Source organism: Talaromyces rugulosus, chromosome V (assembly GCF_013368755.1).
Source record: "Talaromyces rugulosus chromosome V, complete sequence".
NCBI lineage: Eukaryota > Fungi > Ascomycota > Eurotiomycetes > Eurotiales > Trichocomaceae > Talaromyces > Talaromyces rugulosus.
In genome coordinates, this window is record NC_049565.1 from 2668226 (window position 1) to 2681697 (window position 13472).

The following is a 13472-nucleotide window of genomic DNA, read 5'->3' on the forward strand; positions in this document are numbered from 1 at the left end:
TAATAATTCGGCTTTAACATCAGCTAATTAATACAGGGACGACGTAGGTCTGTATAATATAGATTACATATGAATGTGCTATTCACTTATACTCTTCAAATACACGCCACTCCATTGATGCACATAATTCCCAATATGCCAACTACATAGCGCCTATCCTTCAATGTTGGTATATATGTACATGGGCGTCCAAGTCAGGGCAGGTGGGTCGATATCAATACCATTGTGGCCCAATCGTCACAACTTCAAATGTTGTTCAACGTATCATCTCAAATCTAGTTATTGCTCTATGATGAAAGCTCCGCGATGCGTTTCTGGATCTCAGGGACGGCACGGAGTTGTAGATCGAGTTCTTCCTTCTCACTGCACGCAGTTGTTAGTTATGTACGAAATGGAGGGGAAAAAAACTCACTCTTCCAGTTTCAGCCTCTTCTCCCAATCCAATCCCGTGAAAATGTACCCACCCTGACCATCAAACTGCAAAATCTTTTTATGATACTGCCACAAACTCCGCCTATGTGACACAGTCATCAGGGTAATTCCCAACTTCTTTGCAATCTCGTACATGACTTTCTCAATCTCCAGCGTGACCGAAGACGTGCACTCGTCTAGGATTGCGAATTTCGGTTTGTGATAAAACAGACGCGCCATGGCGATGCGCTGCTGCAGACCGCCGGACAAAACGTCGCGCCATTCTTCCTCGGCATCCCAGCCGTCGGTGCGGTCGACGACGTTGGAGATTTCCAGGATCGACAGAATCTCAAACAGATCGGCGTCGGTGACGCCCCGGTGGCGCATCTCCTTGAGACCGTCCGGATAAATAATTTGCTGGCGCAGGGTGCCCCGGGATAGGTAGGGCCGTTGCGGGATGTAGAAAATGTCTTCAAAAGTCGGTTTTTTTACTGAACCGCCATAGACAGGCCACAGGCCGCCGAGGATGCGGAAGAGCGATGATTTTCCACACCCGTTGGGTCCGACGATTAGGAGGTGGTCGCCCGGATGGACGGTAAAAGACAGCTTTTTGACAAGAACATCCCCATTTGGTGACACGATGGGGACGTCGGTGAATTCGATAGATGGGCTTTCGGTGATCGTTCCTCGGCCAGAAAGTACGGCTGCATTTTCGTCCGTGGATGCCGAGGATACAAGCTTCTTCTCGAAGCGTCCGGCGGCGACGTCTTCCATGACGTCGAGCAGAGAGGCGACACGGGACGTGTGACCGGCGAGTTCAGAGACCTCTTTATAAGAAAACATAATACGACCAAAAGCGTCAGAAGAAGAAAGGAGTAGCCGTCGATTGGTGACGAAACCTATAATGATCATTAGTATCTGTAGACTTTAAAATTCATTGCAAACTTACTCTCTGTCCGATCTCCCATCGTCTGGCTGATCTGACCAGGGATCTTGAAAAACACTGGAACACTGCAAAGCACAAGCCCAAGGGCACCCCAGAAGTATTTAATGACAAAATCCTCCATAAACCCGTGATAGAGTCGCCGCCGGAGGATACGATTGACGTGTTTAATAAGAGTAAAATATCCCTTGTCCAAGCTATCCTTTTCAGCTTCGTGGCCATGGTACAGCGCCACTTCCTCGCTGTAGTCGATCAACCTCGTATGCTGGAACCTGAATTCGCCTTCTAGTCGAGCCTCGTCGGCGACGTATTTGCCAAACGGAGGAGTCAACATGCGCATCACATTGGCTGAGAGCTGGACCAGCAGACTCATCAAGAATAGACCTTCCATACCCACATTCTTTGACAGTTGGTAGTTGTAGAGAACCATGTCCAGCACGGGTTTCGCCAAGTTCGAGTATAGCTCGGCCAAGCTGTCGGAGAATCTCGAAATGTCTACCGTGACCATCTGATCCGGGTTCTTGATGCGGTCGTCCAATGCCGAAAGCGCGTAAAATGTCATGTTGGATAAGTACTGGTCGTGGACGTGATCCGTGAGTCGTTTCCGATATTGCAGAGCCAGTCGACATTGATGATAAGAAAGCTAACAATTAGCCCCCCCTCTTTTATTAAAATAATAGAAAGAAAGGGAAAAAAGAATCTCACCATAGAATTCGTAAAAGTCGCCGGAATCGCAACCGTCATCCACCACGCAAGCCCCGACAAAAACTCCTTTGCCTTGCCTCGCACCAAATTACTCACCAACCGCCCATCCAACTCGGCCACGTAGATACTGAGCATCGTCCGCAGCACCAAAAACATACTATGACTGACCAACAACCGAAACTCCTTGCTTCGCCACCCCGGAATCACAATTCGCAGTAACCGCAACAGACTCTTGAAGAACTCGCGGTTGAGCTCAACCCGTTTTTTGCCCCCGGGACCTTCACTCTTCTTTTCCGGCGTATTATTATTATTGTCCAGCCCGCTCGTCCCCGGCCGAGACCTCATCTCAGCCTGCCGGCGTGACGCGGCTTTTTGTTCTCCGACCGCATTGTGAATGCGCTTGGCCAGGGCAAGCAAAAGCGCGAGATAGACGGCGCGCGAGATGCGCGTGCGATGTTTTACGTATAGACCGGTCAGATGCGAGGCGATTTGCCCGATGGAGCGCTCAGGGAGTATCTTGGACAGCGCAGCCATAATTTCTTTACCAGTCGGTCATCTGGCGCCTGCTCTGGGACCGGACCTGTTTCAATCAAGGTGTGTGAACAGTGATACACTGGTGAAAGTCGATCTGGGGCTCTCTCGTCGGAATAACAACAACGCTATATCAATAGCGAAAATCCATATCCGATCCGACGATTCGATTTCATTCGAGACTGGGTGGATTCGTGGTTCGTAAGTCGACGTGGGTTGTCACGAGCTAGGAATGAATGGAAATAATGGAGACTTCCCCGGACGAGTCGTCGAGTCGTCTGACATGTGAATCGGGCCCGCGCCTGCCGAGGATGTGGCTGGCTCAGTACATACCCCATACATACATGATGATACTCTATTTCATTCCATTGTATATATAACTTTAATAATATCAATAGAGATATTTACTGGCTATATTAATATATATATATATATATGTATTTAGAATGTAGCTTTTGTGAGTTTGTTCTGTCTAGCATTCTCCTATCCCACCATACTAAGCAAGATATGACGTCATCGGAATTGTTACTCTCCAGCAGCAGAATTTATGTAAATAATTTGTATTAATTCAAACAAACACTCCCTTCAAGTTGTGATAAATACATTGGCTACCTGGCCAAACTTCAAAAACTATGCACTAAAACAAATGCCTAAAAGTAATAGAAAATATGGTATATGCGCAGAGCTCTTGACCGAACTCGCGAAATGAATATAATCGACAGAGACAAACGCCCCAATACACCACGCTAGTCATGCCTCATCATTCAACATAAAACAAACAGAAAGAAAAAACTAAACATAACAAATGAAATCGTGTTCAAAACATAATATAATATATAAAAAAAAATAGAGTTGCTTGGCCGATTCAAGTAACAGATGCGCAAGCAACAGACAAATTTAAGCCGACGGAGGCTTCTTTTCGCCTTGAGATGAAGGCGGTCGCAGGCCGGCATTGATCTGGGCCGCAATCTGGCTCTGTTTAAATCGCTGGAATGCGTCTTGGTCTTGCTGCTGGATAATCCACAGTTCTTCAACCGTGGATCCCAGTTCCTGGAGGGCCTTGTCGGCTCCCACGCTCTCCACACGAGACCGGATTTCGTCTCCCTTGAGTCCCTTGAGTTTCTCTCTGAGCGCGTGGACGTGCGATTCGTCGTCAGAAAGGGGCAGACCTTGATCTGACGAGCTGAGAGACGGTTCGAGAAAGTCTCTCCTCAGGTTCTGCCCAATGCGGTGGAGACGTCCTTCTTCCGAGGTGAGTGCTCGTGAATGTAGAGAAGTGTTGGAGCCCCTGCGCGAGAGCCGGATGGCAAACGGATCTGCTTCCTCGTCCTCCACACCGGCGCCTTCGGGTATATCTGTAGGTAAGCTGGCGGGTACTGTAGTTGCTTCTTGGCCATCTTCAGTAGACTCCAAAGAGGATGTTTCATCCTCTGCAGCGGCTGGGATGCGACATTCGGGATATTCTTCTTCAAACCGCTTGATCATCTTTTGCAGAGTGTGATCAAGGAATTGTAATCGTCCTAACCAAATACTGTCAGTGACTTATCCAGAAAAAAGAACCAGAATACTTTGAAACTTACTGTAGTTGTTATCGTTACCTGCTTGATCCTCCCGAACAAGAGCCAGCTGGATCCGGGCTTTGATATTGCGCGCAGACCCAAGCAAGTTCTTGGACATATCCCGCGGTCTCTTAGTAGCACTGCTGACCGACGTAGAAACACGGCTGACAGGAGTTGAATAACCACTGCCAGGCCGCGACCCGCTTCCAGTTTCAGAATGGTGGCGGTCAACGTTTCCAAGACATACACCAAGAGCTTTGACAACCCCAGTTCCTCCAATCACATAATCTTCGTCTGGAGCAACAGGCTCATCTCCAGCAAGACTGATGGCATCGCCGATATCATGACCCACGATGTGCTGAAGAACTTCGGGAATTTGAACTCCTGGTCGTGGGGCCTGATCTGCTCCGTCAATCTCCTCGATAGCGCCCAGGTTTCTCAACGAATAAGCGACAATCTGTGAGGCCAAGGCCTTGACAACTTCACTGCTCTCAGCACCAGGAATTTCAATGTCTACAGCAATCAAGGTCTGCGAGACACGAACAGCAGCCATGAGAGAAGCATACACTGCACAGGCTTCTTCCTGACTAGCGGGGTCGCTAGAAGAAGCAAGACTGACAATCTTTGGATTCTCCAAGATGTTGAGGTGACACAGGCTAGGGCATTCCGGAAGAATTTCCGCAAGCGCAATCGCATGATCCGGCGACAGGTCAACATCTGCCAGATGAATTCGTTTCATGTGTGACATCTTAGGAAGGAATCGCCTAAGCATTGATAACGAGTCTGGCTGGTTCGCAAACAGTTCCGGATTATGCGAAAAGTCAACAAATCGGAAACACGGCATTGAGGGGAACGCTTGAAGTAGAGGAAATATCGAGGCCGGCGTTAGGGAGCAATCTGCAAAGCTGAGCGCCATGGCTTGATTGGATGCATTGATTGCGGGCACAAGGACGTCCAGATGGTCTTTCAAGTCGTTTCCACCGAGATCGAGTCCTTCGCATTTACCCGAGTGGAAGTATCGCACAACATGCTCCAACCCTTCTCGAGTCAAGTTGTTGTTAGCCAAACCAAGGCGTCGCAGTCCAATAAAGACTGCTGCATCACACAATTTTGCAATGTCTTCTGTAGAAGGCTGGCATTCGCTTAGAAGCAATTCCTCAAGGTGATCACCGCCAAAGCGTGTTGTCAAAGATGCCGAAAGTGTTGTGCCAATATCAATTGAAGGTTTCTGCACTCGTACAGATTCATTTGACTTGGCCAGCTTCTTCGGGAAAGGAACGCCAGAGAGATCGATCGCTTTGAGAGATTTGGAAAGGTGGATAAACAGACAGATGTGACGCCAGCCTTCTGGCCCGATCTTTGGATTGTTTTTCAAGGAAAGTTTCTCGACGATACCGAAAAGTCGTTGCACGGAACCAGACGATTGTCTCCCGGATCGACGATTATTCCGAGCTTGCTGCATGGTTTTGGTAGACAAGAGTCCTGCCAAGATTGAGCGAACTGCTTCGTCTGTGAGCGAGCAGTTTTCAAGAATTATTTTCCGCACCGGAACAATTGCAAGCCAATCGCTAAAAGTGACGATATCCGGCAGGGTCATGGGGAAATCCGTCAGGTCTAATACCGCAACAGTACCGGGAGCTTCGGCCAGGGTCGACGACGGCGAAGTCATGCGCTCCACAAGCCTCTTCAGAACTGGGGTTTCGCGCAATTGACAGCAACGACGATATATGCGCACGGGGTCTGTGGTGGGATGGTTTTGTGCTCGGGGGCGCGAAGAACCGGGTGTTGAGGACCTTGAGCTATCTTCTTCATCCTCGTCTGCCTTGAGCTGCAACGGTACGGAACCGTTGGCTTCTGCTTGTTTTCTCCTGCGTTCTTTGCGCTCCTTTCTCTCTTCTTCCGATCGCTTCTTCTTCTCCTGTTTCCTTGTGGGCTCTTTCGTTTGGCCGTCGACCTTGGTTTCGCCGTCAGGGCTTGGGGACGTCGATAGCTTATCGCTGCTATCGTTGGCATCTTCAGCCTTTTCATTCTCCTTGGCCTTGGCGATAGTCTCTGGGTTTTTCAATGCCGCCGCCTCACCTTTTTCCTTTCCCTTTGTCTTGGCAACGTTGCTGCGAGGCGGGCCACTGGTTTCGGGTTGTGTCGTTTCATCCTCTTCGCGAGGCGAGAAGCCGGCTATTTCCACATCGACGCAAAAAGCAACTCGTTTTAGCTTTCCTTGATTCAACTCTGGGACTTTGCATCGGTCTCTGTTGGCATCAACATTCATCACCCGTCGCTGGCATGGGGTTGTTTGCTGTGGCGTCTTGCCCATTCCGCTCGTGCCGGAAGAAAGCTTTCGGATAGCATTTTGGATAAATGATGGGTTCTTGGGAGAGGTCGAAGTGAAGGGGTTATTTGGATCGCTGTTTCGCTCGTCCTTGTCCTTGGGAGAAAACGAAGCCCCGAAAGGATTGAGTTCCTGTTTCGCAGCTGGAGGACTCGGTTTGGGAGGGGTGCTGACATTTTCCCTTATGGTACTTTGCGCTGGCGGAGTGCTGCCCGTAGAAAACTTGGAGCTTATGGAGGAAATCCATGAATTGCGTCTGCCGGGAACAGTCTTGGGCGCGCTTCCCTTGACTGGGGTATTCGGAGGGTTTTTCGACTTTGGGTCCGACGGCTTCTCCGGCGCAGTTGTTCCATTTGCTTCACGCGACTGGTCTCCTTGACTGTTGGTTTGTTGTTCTTGTTGTTCTTGTTGCTGCTGGTGCTGGTGCTGCTGCTGGGGTTTCGTATTTCCGTTGGACTTATCCACCGAGGATTTGCGCCGTGAGGCCGACGCAGTCTCTCCATTTGTCTTTTCCTCGGTCGCAGGCGCGGCGACTTTGTTCCGCAGCGTTTGATCTGTCACAAGAGTAGACACGTCATTTTAGCACAGATTCGTAATGACTGGAGAGTAATAAAGAAAATGCATACCTCGATGCGAATGATGGAGCCAGCTCACATCGACTGTCTCAACCCCGTCCATCTTGCCAGAAAAAATATATATATATAGATAACAGCTCCAACGAACCGCTAAAACAACGGTCGGCCGAGCAAAATTATAAAGTATTATTTCCAGGTCAAGAGACGCGCGCGAGATTCAAAAAAGGGTGTCTGTTGGCCGGGGTTGCAGATCGTTTGTGTAATGATGTCACGTTAATCCTTCACCGATGTACATCCTCCGCACCCATGAGCGACGGTGGCTAGAAGGAATGAAGCAAGCAAAAATGGGGGAGGAAGCAAATGTCAAAAACGAAGAGGGGGGAAAAGAGAAGAATAGGCGAGGATCTTTTTTCTCTCTCCAGAGGCCCAAACGAGTCGGTTTAATGGGAAGGGAGACACACGGCGGTGGTTAATAATAACGAGAAGTCGTAGGTCAGTCAGTCGCACGCACTGCTCGCAGTATGGCGGGCGAGTGGGTCTTCCAGCACTCTCTAGACTCTAGGGCGAGCCGGTCGAAGCCGTCTGAAAAACTCGGGATGCGATGATCATTGGCGAATGCCTGCAGAGGCTAGCAAGACCAGGCCGTCATCGGAGAGAGGAATGAGGAAGATAAATAATGTTGAAGACTGGGTTTCTGGAAGAGTGCACAGTACGTATAGCTGCTGTGGAGTGACGTGGAGAAAGCAGTGCTTGGCCGGGAGACACTGATCAACCAACAGTCAGAATATTATTATTGTTATTATGCAAGCATCGTTCAACGCTGTCACTTGACCAAGGAACAGGCAGCTAACCACGCTGTTTCATAAGCTGCAATGGTTATTACTTGAGAGGGGCGAATGTCCTCGTTCGGTGTGGGTGGCGGAGTTCGGTGTGGGTGGCGGAGTTTGGTGTGTGTAGCAGGATGTGGATGCAGCTCGATGCGGTTTAGCCCGGTGGTGCCAGTCACGAGACCCCGTTGTCCAACAATTGAGTATAACTATACCATTGACTGACTATAAGTCTACAACTAAGCCACGATATAACTAACTAACGCCGAGAAACGGTCGAGCAATGTCATTAGTACTGTCCAAAGAAGCATGCCACGGTGATCATCACGCAAGGCCCTTGCAGCAACCAACAGGGCATTCCAATGTCAACCAAAAGCCACAGCCACCGACGCCTATATGCAAAGAAACATGACGGATGCATATGCATACTAGTTTTTAATATCGTAATTAATAAGTACTGCATATAGGTACCTAGTATTACGTAGTAACGTACTGTATGAGAAAAAAAAAATTTGCGCGATTTATTTACCAGTATTCATGCACCCCATCGTCCAGTCGGCTTTGCCCGGCGGTTTTTCGGCACACAATAATAAGAGATACTGCTCTGCTACATACATGGACTGGTCCATGGGCACTAAACTTAGTGGAATCGAGAGAAAGACTTTTAGACCTCGTTTCTACAGCCTACTACAGGTCAGGAATCAGGAATGAGAATTAGAAGAATTGGTTCCCCCGGAGTATACCCCCGACCTATTTGCTCCAATAAAATCATGACATGAATCTCATCCGTGAATCCTAACGCTGGTATAAAAAAAAAGAAGAAGAGTAAGAGAAAAATGAAGGCATTTTTTGAGTTGTCATAAAAACCTTGCAACACACATGTTACATGGCCATTTTGGTAACTTTTCATTCGTACATGCCACAGACCGAACCAGCTTAAGCAGCAAGCTCGCGGATCTTCTCTTGGATGCGGGCCTGCTTCTCGGCGTAGGTGAGCTTCTTGGTGCGGTACTTCTGGCTCTCGGCCTTCCACTCCTCCTTGGTCTTCTTGGGGCCCTCGTCCTCATCCTTCTTGAGGGGGTCCTCGCGGATGGCCTTGTGGGCCTCCAGGTAGACGTCCTCGAGGTCACCGGCATCAACCTCATCGTCAATGTACTCGCTGAACTGACTCTTGTAGCGCTCCTCATCGTCGTCGGCAAGAGCCTCCATGTACTCGGCAACGTGGCCACCGGTGATGTACTTGCGGAGGGTCTCGGCATCAAGCTCCTTGGATTCAATGTCGTAACCGGGGAATCGGCTCTCGGAGTGAGGGACGAACAGGCCACCGTCAGAGGCACCCTTGAGGGCACCGAAGACACGGGCACCGGTGGAGGTGCGGACGAGACCAACGTCCAAGAAGACCTTGAAGGGACGGCGGGTACCGTCGTCGGTCTCGGCGGCCTCGGTCAGGGTGAATTCACCGTCGGCCTCCTCAACACCTTCAAAGGTTTCGTCAAGCTCGAGCTTCTTGAGCAGACGGCGGGCGAGGAGCAGACCGGTGGCGTAGGCAGCAGACCAGTTGGTCAGACCGTGCTCGATTCCATAGCGCTTCAGCTCGTGGGAGTAGGCGGCAGCGATGACCTTGTCACCGGTGATCTCGGAGTAGACGATCTGGGTGATGATGTCGCGGTTGGTGAAGCGGACCTGGATGCCGGGTTATTATTGCAATTCCACAAAAGACCCAGTTTCTTTTGCTACTGCTTACCACAAGACGGTACTTCTTGGACGAGTACTTGTTCTTGGCCTGGGTGATCAGGCGCTTGCGAGCATAGTAGTCGGTCTTTCCTTCCCTCCTGCGCTTGTACTTGGTTTGGAAGCGGCTGCATTGGCGTTAGAAACGGAGAATTAAAGAAACATGGCAAAAAAAAGAATTGACTCACCTGTAGTACGCGCTGTTCTTAACGACCTTGTGGAAAGCCTACGAGGCGAGTCAGCAATTTGCGCTTCAGACATCCTCCTATCCGAAGCATCTTGCAAGGACCCTATCGATTTCGGAGGACTTGGGAAAGCCGCAGCGAATATACAAATACAACCACAGAGATGTAGATGTATATTCAGCTGCACGGCAGTTCGGCAACACTCACCATCTTGACGGTTGTCGAGGAATGATTTTTGTCGACTGTTGTGGTTGGCGAGGGGAGGAAAAAGTTCAGTGTGCGGCGGGATGCTTTTGTGCGGCTGCTTTTCGCTTAGCGCCGTCGCCCATCTCAAAGTTGCGCGCACAGCAAGGTCGGCCACGACTTGACTTACTACTTACTACCAGGGTTGGCGACGACCGACACCTTATTTTCAACAAGTGATTAGAACAGAACATTTACAAACAAATTATAGCTCCCCATATATTTTAATCATTCTCTTCTTTCATCATCTTAACCCGGTCTCGTCGACCAGAGCCGGACTGAGACCAGTCGTCCCAGCGTCCTTGTCTCGCGCCTTAGTCCTGTTCCAAATTTCCATGTATTCTTCGCGACTGGTACACGGGGTGTTATAGCAGACCTGGATTCCATGGGGTTGCAGCTCCCGTCCAAGAGCATCCATCAGGTCCCACGGGTATACACCGTCAAAGTAATACGTGTATAGGGGTGTGAATGTAATCTCAATCCTACGCAGTGGACACCTTTGTGTGACGGCTGAAAGCGCCAGCCTACGCAGCCAATTTTCTTCTTTCTGCTGAAAATCCCCCAAGCTCTCATTGCTCTGCTGGTCCTCGAGCGTCAGGTCCCAGTGGAAAACACGAAGCTGCGGAGCAAGCAAGTTTGGGATCAAATGGATATCGACAGTCCCCTTTGTAGATTGGTATGACAGACTTAGTTCTTCCAGGTTCTCAAACTCGCGTAGATCAAATCCGTCCAGGCCAGCCACGTTTATACACTTGATACTAATAGAGCGGAGGGTGGATTGATGAATGGCTAAGATGGGCCGCAATATGGCCAAGCTCCAATCCATATATAAGCCAACTACACCGTAGCATGCTCCATATGTGTGTTCGAGAGTGAACTTTTCCAGGTGGGCTGGCCACCTGACGAGGTCCTTCAGAACATCTGGCGTCTGGAGAAAACTTCGTAGTTCTAGTGCAGTAAATTTAGCAGTTCCCGCCTTTTCCTATACCAGTAGTTAGCCACGTGCAAAGGATTAAGAAGCTAGTGTTAGAGATTGCTGCTCAGATCGTGCGTGGTAGCCGCTTACCTGCAGATTTCTCCACGATAGAGTGTCATCACTCATAGATATACCCTCGAGGTGAAGGGTTCGAATATCTTCAAGCTTGAAGTCGGACAGTATTTCTACCACCCGGGGTATACTTAGGTTGTAGCTGAAACCACCCCGAAGGGATAGCAAAGTCAAGCCCGTCATGTGTTCAAGCGCGGATCGAAGGAGGATCCATGCTCTCTCATCTTCCCCCATTCCAAAAATAACCAAGGACTTTGCAGCAGTAAACCAGGTAGCAAAATCCATCGCAGCATAGAGACAACGGTTCTTCCGATGCTCTTGATAGTGGATTATCAAGCGCTTGCATAAGGGCCAAAGAAATATGTTTTCTCTGCAGCTACGGTGTATGAGCCTTGTAGCCCCCTGCAACTGGGGTTTATGTGGTGGGTAACAGTAGACCATGGAGTCTGCGTAAAGGTATGGCTTGGCAAGACGATTGAGTCGTTGGCAAACTAGACAGAGAGCAGCTAGCGTTTCGTAAAGTTCAGAATGGCTGTATCCAAAACTACGCATACCAGGAGTATTTTCAGGAAGATGGGTCGCCCTGCAAATAATGTCATCTAGAAGCTCATCTGGTAATCGAAATATAAAGGCCTTCTCCATTGTGCATCACAGCAAAGCCTGTTCTTGTGGACAATTTTATGGCGTTTGAAACTGGGACGAAATAATGTCATTTAGCAGGTATCTGAATAGACTGTAAGAGTTATGTTTAGATTTTCATTCACGTTCGTTAGGATTTTGGCAGGACACTAGTCTGTCAAGATAGGCACCAGGCTTGGCAGTCGGTGCCGTTAGGGGCTTCAACATTTGAACTATTAACCACAAAATTCGAAAATTCAAAAATGACTTTATAATATTAAAAAATCTATGTAAAAGAAATATATTGCCTATATTTAAACTATTAGATAGATAGATTATATATATAGTTATTTTATAATATACTATATAAATACTCCTTCTACTTCTTTCCACAATTCAGCCGGATTTCCCTTTCCAGCTTGACATATATTATTCACTATAATTTAGGCGCCACTCCATCGTCCAGGAGTCGCAATCCCGTAGCATTTTCCAATTCTTTGACTGCGTCCTGCGTCTGGCCAAGGACGACTTTCAGCGTCCCAAAGCCCGCCCGCTTGGCAGCCTTCAAGTTCTCGCCAATGTCGTCGAGAAACAAGACGTCCGACGGCCTAATTTTGGCCTCGCCCCTGGAAGCTGATAACTCGTTCATCTTCTCAAGCGCATGAGCGTATATCCTGGGATCCGGCTTCCGAAGGCCAGTATGCGCGGAAGAGACGAAGAAATGGAACTGGTCTCGCAGCCCGATAGTATCAGCTGCGTAGGGGTGATCAGACGGAAATATAACTGTATTTGACAAAGCTCCCATCAGGAATTGGCCCGATGCTTTCAATTTTCTTAGTGCTGGGAACATGAACGGATCCGGGTCGCGCGAGATGCGCATCATCTCCCAGAACAAGTACTCTGCGTCGAGCTGGGGCAAGGAGGCCGGGAGAGTAATATCTGATGCTGTGCCATTCTTTTTTGATCGCAGCCGCCCATGAAACTCTTCCCAGAGCGAGGCTTGTTGCAAGTCTTGGCTGAATCCCTTGAAAAAGTCGGCATCGAGCTTGATCTCGCCACGTTCGAGCTTGTGCCAGCTTCCATTGGGCGATGTGCGGGAGATGCTGAAATTGACCCATCCGGGAGGGATCTTGTTTGCAATCTCGTAGTTTAGGATTGCTTGAAAGGGCGACACCACCTGGCATCTTGTTAGATCTGTACAATTATGGGTTGGCTGTATGTGCTTACACACACTCCCCCAACGTCGAATAGCAGCACCCGGGGCCTCGTTGACGGTTCCATTTTGGTCGAAATCTATAATTTTATATACAGGTAAAAAGAATGCAGTGCATCGCTGATGGATGATACAATGCGTGGTTGGTATGTCGGCAAGTCGGAGGATTGCCGAGGCACAATGTCGGGTTAGATTTGAGGGGCTTGCAAGGTACGAGTAGCAGTCTACACTCTACATATTTACAGCCGACCAAATATAGCTGGCCAATTACATTTATTGCGAAGTAGATTTAAATTCTGTTTTATTTTTATATACAATTTATACTGCTAATCAGAGACTGTGTTAACACTGAATAAAATGCAGAAAAAAATGTCAATTACATCAGCAGTCTAGCCATATTGGGGATAGTGTGATCGGCTCCATACTCATACTATATCCATTTGTAGTATTCCTTTCGATCGTTCTTGAAATTGCCTCCTGATCACAAAATAACACCATTTGAAATAATATATAAAACCCAATAATACTACTCTTTGTACTAAATCAGCAACTGA

General features: G+C 48.7%; 4 protein-coding genes across 4 annotated transcripts; all 4 read right to left on the minus strand.

Moving 5' to 3' along the window:
* Positions 1–287: 287 nt before the first annotated feature.
* On the minus strand, positions 288–2593 carry TRUGW13939_09481 (uncharacterized protein; the record flags this gene model as incomplete). The annotated part of the gene is made up of 4 exons (XM_035492603.1): positions 288–363; positions 413–1310; positions 1361–1997; positions 2060–2593. The coding sequence occupies 4 exons, from the start codon at positions 2591–2593 to the stop codon at positions 288–290; spliced, it is 2145 nt and encodes a 714-aa protein (XP_035348496.1).
* An 894-nt stretch (positions 2594–3487) lies between these two features.
* On the minus strand, positions 3488–7156 carry TRUGW13939_09482 (uncharacterized protein; the record flags this gene model as incomplete). The annotated part of the gene is made up of 3 exons (XM_035492604.1): positions 3488–4110; positions 4171–7032; positions 7105–7156. The coding sequence occupies 3 exons, from the start codon at positions 7154–7156 to the stop codon at positions 3488–3490; spliced, it is 3537 nt and encodes a 1178-aa protein (XP_035348497.1).
* A 1660-nt stretch (positions 7157–8816) lies between these two features.
* TRUGW13939_09483 (uncharacterized protein) lies at positions 8817–11372 on the minus strand (the record flags this gene model as incomplete). Its single annotated transcript, XM_035492605.1, has 7 exons — positions 8817–9563; positions 9625–9739; positions 9800–9837; positions 10004–10097; positions 10170–10201; positions 10416–11021; positions 11106–11372. The coding sequence occupies 7 exons, from the start codon at positions 11370–11372 to the stop codon at positions 8817–8819; spliced, it is 1899 nt and encodes a 632-aa protein (XP_035348498.1).
* Positions 11373–12141: 769 nt separating this feature from the next.
* Positions 12142–12986, minus strand: TRUGW13939_09484 (uncharacterized protein; the record flags this gene model as incomplete). The annotated part of the gene is made up of 2 exons (XM_035492606.1): positions 12142–12882; positions 12933–12986. 2 exons carry the CDS (start codon positions 12984–12986, stop codon positions 12142–12144), a joined length of 795 nt encoding a protein of 264 aa, XP_035348499.1.
* Positions 12987–13472: the final 486 nt, after the last annotated feature.